The sequence below is a fragment of the Procambarus clarkii genome, chromosome 15 (genome assembly GCF_040958095.1).
Source record: "Procambarus clarkii isolate CNS0578487 chromosome 15, FALCON_Pclarkii_2.0, whole genome shotgun sequence".
In the NCBI taxonomy this organism is placed as follows: domain Eukaryota; kingdom Metazoa; phylum Arthropoda; class Malacostraca; order Decapoda; family Cambaridae; genus Procambarus; species Procambarus clarkii.
In genome coordinates, this window is record NC_091164.1 from 47,575,948 (window position 1) to 47,586,016 (window position 10,069).

At 48.7% G+C, this 10,069-nt stretch overlaps 1 protein-coding gene across 1 annotated transcript; it reads right to left on the reverse strand.

Moving 5' to 3' along the window:
• Positions 1-1,336: 1,336 nt before the first annotated feature.
• LOC138365092 (peptidyl-prolyl cis-trans isomerase-like) lies at positions 1,337-9,452 on the reverse strand. Its single transcript, XM_069325203.1, has 3 exons — positions 9,403-9,452; positions 8,641-9,109; positions 1,337-1,351 (listed from the first exon to the last, which is right to left on the reverse strand). Exons 1-3 carry the CDS (start codon positions 9,450-9,452, stop codon positions 1,337-1,339), a joined length of 534 nt encoding a protein of 177 aa, XP_069181304.1.
• Between the last annotated feature and the right edge of the window lie 617 nt (positions 9,453-10,069).

The window sequence follows — 10,069 nt, forward strand, 5'->3', positions numbered from 1 at the left end:
GTAATATTACAACACACCATGGTCCAGTAGGGTAATATTACAACACACCATGGTCCAGTATGGTAATATCACAACACACTATGGACCAGTATGGTAATATCGCAACACACTTTGGGCCAGGATGGTAATATCACAGCACACCATGGACCAGTATGGTAATATCACAACACATCATGGTCCAGTATGGCAATATCACAACACACTATGGTCCAGTATGGTAATATCACAACACACCATGGTCCAGTATGGTAATATCACAACACACCATGGTCCAGTATTGTAATATCACAACACACCATGGTCCAGTATGGTAATATCACAACACACCATGGACCAGTATGGTAATATCACAACACACTATGGACCAGGATGGTAATATCACAACACACCATGGACCAGTATGGTAATAACACAACACACCATGGTCCAGTATGGCAATATCACAACACACTATGGTCCAGTATGGCAATATCACAACACACCATGGTCCAGTATGGTAATATCACAACACACCATGGTCCAGTATGGTAATATCACAACACACCATGGTCCAGTATGGTAATATCACAACACACCATGGTCCAGTATGGTAATATCACAACACACCATGGTCCAGTATGGCAATATCACAACACACCATGGTCCAGTATGGTAATATCACAACACACCATGGTCCAGTATGGTAATATCACAACACACCATGGTCCAGTATGGTAATATCACAACACACCATGGTCCAGTATGGTAATATCACAACACACCATGGACCAGTATGGTAATATCACAACACACCATGGACTAGTATGGTAATATCACAACACACCATGGACCAGTATGGTAATATCACAACACACCATGGACCAGTATGGTAATATCACAACACACCATGGACCAGTATGGTAATATCACAACACACCATGGACCAGTATGGTAATACCACAACACACCTGAGTGATTGTGAGGTGATGGTGATATAGCAGTGATAATAATATAATAAAGATAGCGTGATAGTGATACTGAGGTGATGATATGACAGTGATAGTGAGATGATGGTAATATAGCTGTGATAGTGAGGCAATATAGCAGAGATAGTATAGTGGTGATATAGCAGTGATAGTATAGTGGTGATATAGCAGTGATAGTATAGTGATATAGCAGTGATACTGAGGTGATAGTGATATGAAAGTGATGGTGAGGTGATGGTGATATAACAGTGATAGTGAGGTAGTGGTGCTGTAGCAGTGATAGTGATATATCAGTAAATGTAAGGAGGAAAAATATCAGTGAGGTGATAATGCAGTGAAAGTGAAATGATGTTGGTGTAGCAATGATAGCGTTATGTGATAGTGAGCTGTTGGTGATATAACAGTAACAACAGCTGTCATATAGTGACACCAACAATTTGTTACTCAGCATGGTCAGTATATGACCCCAAGTGTGGGGCCTGTGGTGGTGGTGATATATAGAGGTGATAGTGAAGCTATAGTGATACAGCAATGATAGGTTGCAGTGCTGGGAAGATATAGCATTGATGGTGATACAGCCGTGTTTGTCAGGTATATGATACCAAGGTGTTAAGTACCAAAGATAGTGAAGTTATGATGATATAGTGATAAAAGTCTGTCCTTAAATTGCATTGGCATCAAAGCACGCAGTCCATGGTGATGCAGGAGTGATGGTGATGGTGGTGGTACAGTGAACTAGAGTGGCAGCACAACACTACAGTAGTGATGGTACAGTGAACTAGAGTGGCAGCACAACACTACAGTAGTGATGGTACAGTGAACTAGAGTGGCAGCACAACACCACAGTAGTGATGGTGGTGGTACAGTGAACTAGAGTGGCAGCACAACACCACAGTAGTGATGGTGGTGGTACAGTGAACTAGAGTGGCAGCACAACACCACAGTAGTGATGGTACAGTGAACTAGAGTGGCAGCACAACACCACAGTAGTGACGGTGATGGTACAGTGAACTAGAGTGGCAGCACAACACCACAGTAGTGATGGTGGTGGTACAGTGAACTAGAGTGGCAGTACAACACCACAGTAGTGATGGTGGTGGTACAGTGAACTAGAGTGGCAGCACAACACCACAGTAGTGATGGCGGTGGTACAGTGAACTAGAGTGGCAGCACACCACCACAGTAGTGATGGTGGTGGTACAGTGAACTAGTGTGGCAGTACAACACCACAGTTTTGATGGTGGTGGTACAGTGAAGTAGATTTGGCAGCACAACACCACAGTAGTGATCGTACAGTGAACTAGAGTGGCAGCACAACACCACAGTAGTGATGGTGGTGGTACAGTGAACTAGAGTGGCAGCACAACACCACAGTAGTGATGGTGGTGGTACAGTGGACTAGAGTGGCAGCACAACACCACAGTAGTGATGGTGGTGGTATAGTGAATGAGAGTGTCAGCATAACACCACAGTAGTGATGGTACAGTGAACTGGAGTGGCAGCACAACACCACAGTAGTGATGGTACAGTGAACTAGTGTGGCAGCACAACACCACAGTAGTGATGGTGGTGGTACAGTGAACTAGAGTGGCAGCACAACACCACAGTAGTGATGGTACAGTGAACTAGAGTGGCAGCGCAACACCACAGTAGTGATGGTATAGTGAACTAGAGTGGCAGCACAACACCACAGTAGTGATGGTATAGTGAACTAGAGTGGCAGCACAACACCACAGTAGTGATGGTGATGGTACAGAGAACTAGATTGACAGCACAACACCACAGTAGTGATGGTGGTGGTACAGTGAACTAGAGTGGCAGTACAACACCACAGTTTTGATGGTGGTGGTACAGTGAAGTAGATTTGGCAGCACAACACCACAGTAGTGATGGTACAGTGAACTAGAGTGGCAGCACAACACTACAGTAGTGATGGTAATGGTACAGTGAACTAGAGTGGCAGCACAACACCACAGTAGTGATGGTGGTGGTACAGTGAACTAGAGTGGCAGCACAACACCACAGTAGTGATGGCGGTGGTACAGTGAACTAGAGTGGCAGCACAACACCACAGTAGTGATGGTGGTGGTACAGTGAACTAGAGTGGCAGCACAACACCACAGTAGTGATGGTGGTGGTACAGTGAACTAGAGTGGCAGCAAAACACCACAGTAGTGATGGTGGTGGTACAGTGAATGAGAGTGTCAGCATAACACCACAGTAGTGATAGTACAGTGAACTAGAGTGGCAGCACAACACCACAGTAGTGATGGTACAGTGAACTAGTGTGGCAGCACAACACCACAGTAGTGATGGTGGTGGTACAGTGAACTAGAGTGGCAGCACAACACCACAGTAGTGATGGTACAGTGAACTAGAGTGGCAGCACAACACCACAGTAGTGATGGTATAGTGAACTAGAGTGGCAGCACAACACCACAGTAGTGATGGTATAGTGAACTAGAGTGGCAGCACAACACCACAGTAGTGATGGTGATGGTACAGAGAACTAGAGTGACAGCACAACACCACAGTAGTGATGGTGGTGGTACAGTGAACTAGAGTGGCAGCACAACACCACAGTAGTGATGGTGATGGTACAGTGAACTAGAGTGGCAGCACAACACCACAGTAGTGATGGTGGTGGTACAGTGAACTAGAGTGGCAGCACAACACCACAGTAGTGATGGTGATGGGACAGTGAACAAGCATGGCAGCACAACACCACAGTAGTGATGGTACAGTGAACTAGAGCGGCAGCACAACACCACAGTAGTGATGGTGATGGTACAGTAACTAGAGTGGCAGCACAACACCACAGTAGTGATGGTGATGGTACAGAGAACTAGAGTGACAGCACAACACCACAGTAGTGATGGTGGTGGTACAGTGAACTAGAGGGGCAGCACAACACCACAGTAGTGATGGTACAGTGAACTAGAGTGGCAGCACAACACCACAGTAGTGATGGTGGTGGTACAGTGAACTAGAGTGGCAGCACAACACCACAGTATTGATGGTGGTGGTACAGTGAACTAGAGTGGCAGCACAACACCACAGTAGTGATGGTGGTGGTACAGTGAAATAGTGGCAGCACAACACCACAGTCGTGATTGTGATGGTACAGAGAACTAGATTGACAGCACAACACCACAGTAGTGATGGTGGTGGTACAGTGAACTAGAGTGGCAGTACAACACCACAGTTTTGATGGTGGTGGTACAGTGAAGTAGATTTGGCAGCACAACACCACAGTAGTGATGGTACAGTGAACTAGAGTGGCAGCACAACACTACAGTAGTGATGGTAATGGTACAGTGAACTAGAGTGGCAGCACAACACCACAGTAGTGATGGTGGTGGTACAGTGAACTAGAGTGGCAGCACAACACCACAGTAGTGATGGCGGTGGAACAGTGAACTAGAGCGGCAGCACAACACCACAGTAGTGATGGTGATGGTACAGTAACTAGAGTGGCAGCACAACACCACAGTAGTGATGGTGATGGTACAGAGAACTAGAGTGACAGCACAACACCACAGTAGTGATGGTGGTGGTACAGTGAACTAGAGGGGCAGCACAACACCACAGTAGTGATGGTACAGTGAACTAGAGTGGCAGCACAACACCACAGTAGTGATGGTGGTGGTACAGTGAACTAGAGTGGCAGCACAACACCACAGTATTGATGGTGGTGGTACAGTGAACTAGAGTGGCAGCACAACACCACAATAGTGATGGTGGTGGTACAGTGAAATAGTGGCAGCACAACACCACAGTCGTGATTGTGATGGTACAGAGAACTAGATTGACAGCACAACACCACAGTAGTGATGGTGGTGGTACAGTGAACTAGAGTGGCAGTACAACACCACAGTTTTGATGGTGGTGGTACAGTGAAGTAGATTTGGCAGCACAACACCACAGTAGTGATGGTACAGTGAACTAGAGTGGCAGCACAACACCACAGTAGTGATGGTGATGGTACAGAGAACTAGATTGACAGCACAACACCACAGTAGTGATGGTGGTGGTACAGTGAACTAGAGTGGCAGTACAACACCACAGTTTTGATGGTGGTGGTACAGTGAAGTAGATTTGGCAGCACAACACCACAGTAGTGATGGTACAGTGAACTAGAGTGGCAGCACAACACTACAGTAGTGATGGTAATGGTACAGTGAACTAGAGTGGCAGCACAACACCACAGTAGTGATGGTGGTGGTACAGTGAACTAGAGTGGCAGCACAACACCACAGTAGTGATGGCGGTGGTACAGTGAACTAGAGTGGCAGCACAACACCACAGTAGTGATGGTGGTGGTACAGTGAACTAGAGTGGCAGCACAACACCACAGTAGTGATGGTGGTGGTACAGTGAACTAGAGTGGCAGCAAAACACGACAGTAGTGATGGTGGTGGTACAGTGAATGAGAGTGTCAGCATAACACCACAGTAGTGATAGTACAGTGAACTAGAGTGGCAGCACAACACCACAGTAGTGATGGTACAGTGAACTAGTGTGGCAGCACAACACCACAGTAGTGATGGTGGTGGTACAGTGAACTAGAGTCGCAGCACAACACCACAGTAGTGATGGTACAGTGAACTAGAGTGGCAGCACAACACCACAGTAGTGATGGTATAGTGAACTAGAGTGGCAGCACAACACCACAGTAGTGATGGTATAGTGAACTAGAGTGGCAGCACAACACCACAGTAGTGATGGTGATGGTACAGAGAACTAGAGTGACAGCACAACACCACAGTAGTGATGGTGGTGGTACAGTGAACTAGAGTGGCAGCACAACACCACAGTAGTGATGGTGATGGTACAGTGAACTAGAGTGGCAGCACAACACCACAGTAGTGATGGTGGTGGTACAGTGAACTAGAGTGGCAGCACAACACCACAGTAGTGATGGTGATGGGACAGTGAACAAGCATGGCAGCACAACACCACAGTAGTGATGGTACAGTGAACTAGAGCGGCAGCACAACACCACAGTAGTGATGGTGATGGTACAGTAACTAGAGTGGCAGCACAACACCACAGTAGTGATGGTGATGGTACAGAGAACTAGAGTGACAGCACAACACCACAGTAGTGATGGTGGTGGTACAGTGAACTAGAGGGGCAGCACAACACCACAGTAGTGATGGTACAGTGAACTAGAGTGGCAGCACAACACCACAGTAGTGATGGTGGAGGTACAGTGAACTAGAGTGGCAGCACAACACCACAGTATTGATGATGGTGGTACAGTGAACTAGAGTGGCAGCACAACACCACAGTAGTGATGGTGGTGGTACAGTGAAATAGTGGCAGCACAACACCACAGTCGTGATTGTGATGGTACAGTGAACTAGAGTGGCAGCACAACACCACAGTAGTGATGGTGGTGGTACAGTGAACTAGAGTGGCAGCACAATACCACAGTAGTGATGGTGGTGGTACAGTGAACTAGAGTGGCAGCACAACATCACAGTAGTGATGGTGGTGGTACAGTGAACTAGAGTGGCAGCACACCACCACAGTAGTGATGGTACAGTGAACTAGAGTGGCAGCACAACACCACAGTAGTGATGGTACAGTGAACTAGAATGGCAGCACAACACCACAGTAGTGATGGTGGTGGTACAGTGAACTAGAGTGGCAGCACAACACCACAGTATTGATGGTGGTGGTACAGTGAACTAGAGTGGCAGCACAACACCACAGTAGTGATGGTGGTGGTACAGTGAACTAGAGTGGCAGCACAACACCACAGTAGTGATGGTGGTGGTACAGTGAACTAGAGTGGCAGCACAACATCACAGTAGTGATGGTGGTGGTACATTGAACTAGAGTGGCAGCACACCACCACAGTAGTGATGGTACAGTGAACTAGAGTGGCAGCACAACACCACAGTAGTGATGGTACAGTGAACTAGAGTGGCAGCACAACACCACAGTAGTGATGGTGGTGGTACAGTGGACTCGAGTGGCAGCACAACACCACAGCAGTGATGGTGGTAGTACAGTGAACTAGAGTGGAAGCACAACACCACAGGAGTGATGGTGTTGGTACAGTGAACTAGAGTGGCAGCACAACACCACAGTAGTGATGGTGGTGGTTCAGTGAACTAGGGTGGCAGCACAACACCACAGTAGTGATTATGGTGGTACAGTGAACTAGAGTGGCAGCACAACACCACAGTAGTGATGGTGGTGGTACAGTGAACTAGAGTGGCAGTACAACACCACAGTAGTGATGGTACAGTGAACTAGAGTGGCAGCACAACACCACAGAAGTGATTACGGTGGTACAGTGAACTAGAGTGGCAGCATAACACCACAGTAGTGATGGTGGTGGTACAGTGAACTAGAGTGGCAGCACAACACCACAGTAGTGATGGTGGTGGTACAGTGAAATAGTGGCAGCACAACACCACAGTCGTGATTGTGATGGTACAGTGAACTAGAGTGGCAGCACAACACCACAGTAGTGATGGTGGTGGTACAGTGAACTAGAGTGGCAGCACAATACCACAGTAGTGATGGTGGTGGTACAGTGAACTAGAGTGGCAGCACAACATCACAGTAGTGATGGTGGTGGTACAGTGAACTAGAGTGGCAGCACACCACCACAGTAGTGATGGTACAGTGAACTAGAGTGGCAGCACAACACCACAGTAGTGATGGTACAGTGAACTAGAATGGCAGCACAACACCACAGTAGTGATGGTGGTGGTACAGTGAACTAGAGTGGCAGCACAGCACCACAGTATTGATGGTGGTGGTACAGTGAACTAGAGTGGCAGCACAACACCACAGTAGTGATGGTGGTGGTACAGTGAACTAGAGTGGCAGCACAACACCACAGTAGTGATGGTGGTGGTACAGTGAACTAGAGTGGCAGCACACCACCACAGTAGTGATGGTACAGTGAACTAGAGTGGCAGCACAACACCACAGTAGTGATGGTACAGTGAACTAGAGTGGCAGCACAACACCACAGTAGTGATGGTGGTGGTACAGTGGACTCGAGTGGCAGCACAACACCACAGCAGTGATGGTGGTAGTACAGTGAACTAGAGTGGAAGCACAACACCACAGGAGTGATGGTGTTGGTACAGTGAACTAGAGTGGCAGCACAACACCACAGTAGTGATGGTGGTGGTACAGTGAACTAGGGTGGCAGCACAACACCACAGTAGTGATTATGGTGGTACAGTGAACTAGAGTGGCAGCACAACACCACAGAAGTGATGGTGGTGGTACAGTGAACTAGAGTGGCAGTACAACACCACAGTAGTGATGGTACAGTGAACTAGAGTGGCAGCACAACACCACAGAAGTGATTACGGTGGTACAGTGAACTAGAGTGGCAGCATAACACCACAGTAGTGATGGTGGTGGTACAGTGAACTAGAGTGGCAGCACAACACCACAGTAGTGATGGTGGTGGTACAGTGAACTAGAGTGGCAGCACAACACCACAGTAGTGATGGTACAGTGAACTAGAGTGGCAGCAGAACACCACAGTAGTAATGGTGGTGCTACAGTGAACTAGAGTGGCAGCACAACACCACAGTAGTGATGGTGGTGGTACAGTGAACTAGCGTGGCAGCACATCACCACAATCCACCACAGTCACCTCCGTAATGTCACTGTGGTTGACTGCTGCCCTCACCACATCCAGACCGCTCACCACATCACCGAAGACACCTGACCACTGGTAATCACCCTGGTTGTCCCTGGTGGTGATGTTGAACTGGGCACTCCTGGAAGCCAACGGCCCACCAAAGGCCCACACAGCTCCTGCCCGGCCTGACTCCCGGTACTGCCCCTGGAGGTCAGGCAGCAGTCGGACTCCTCCCTCACCATTATTACTCTCGTAGTCTCTGCCCACCACCCACTCCCCCGGTTCACCCTTGTTCCACATCCCCAACAGTTTAGTGTTGCGGTAGGTGTGGCCCCGCTGGCCCGTACACAACAACACAAACTGTCTGGCCAGCGGAGTGTCAGGGGTCAGCCGGATGGTGACCCGCCCTCGTGTTGACCCTGCCCACCCGAGGTCAAGGAACGCCAGGGTGCAGGAGGGCTCCAGCACGCCCACAACCTCACTCTCCTGCAGAAAATGAAATAAATCATGCTGATAACTGTATAACAAAATGTTATCATATTGGTTGTCATAACTCAGTAAGTCAGTAATGTCAGTAAGACTAGTGGGTGTAATAAAGTAACCTGGAGGGTGTGGGTGTGGGCGGGTGTGAGCTGACGCAGGAGTGGGTGGAGGTACAGCTGTCCGTCTTGTAGAGTTATCCTGGCGGAGCGGCGGCCATCTTGGTCTTCCTGGACGGCCACCACCCGGCCAGCCTCCACCAGCCTCTTGACAGGCTCCCTCATCCTGCAGAGGTCCTCAACCTGTGGACAGTGTCAGCCACATTATCACCTGTCGACAGTGTCAGCCACATTATCACCTGTGGACAATGTCAGCCCCATTATCACCAATGTCAGCCCCCTTTCTACTGGCAGGGGGTTGGTGCTGGACCTGTAGCTACAGCCCCCCCTCTAATGACAAGGGGTTGGTGCTGAACCTGTAGCTCCAGCCCCCCCCCCCTCTATTTTCAGGGGGTTAATGCTGGACCTGTAGCTCCAGCAACCACTACTGGCAAGGGGTTGGTGCTAAGCCTGTAGCTCCAGCCCCCCTCTACTGGCAGGGTGGTTGGTGCTGGAGCTGTAGTTCCAGCCCCCCCACCCTCTAATGGCAGGGGGTTCGTGCTAGACCTGTAGCTCCAACCCCCTCTCTATTGACAGGGGGTTTGGTGCTGGACCTGTAGCTTCAACTCCCCCCCCCCCCCCCCCCCACCTCTACTGGCAGGGGGTTGGTGCTGGACCTGTAGCTAGCTCCAGCCCTTCACTACTGGCAGTTTTTTTTTCTACCACAGATGTGGCCACACATTTACAATGCTAACCAGCATATATACATTTTCTTCTGTCCTCCATGAACAGGGTTAGAGATGTATTAAACATATAGTTCAGGGGTTTATTGAACAATCAACCACAGAAGGTGATTCGGTGCTTTTAAAATGCTAAGCTAACCTACATACGTAAATACA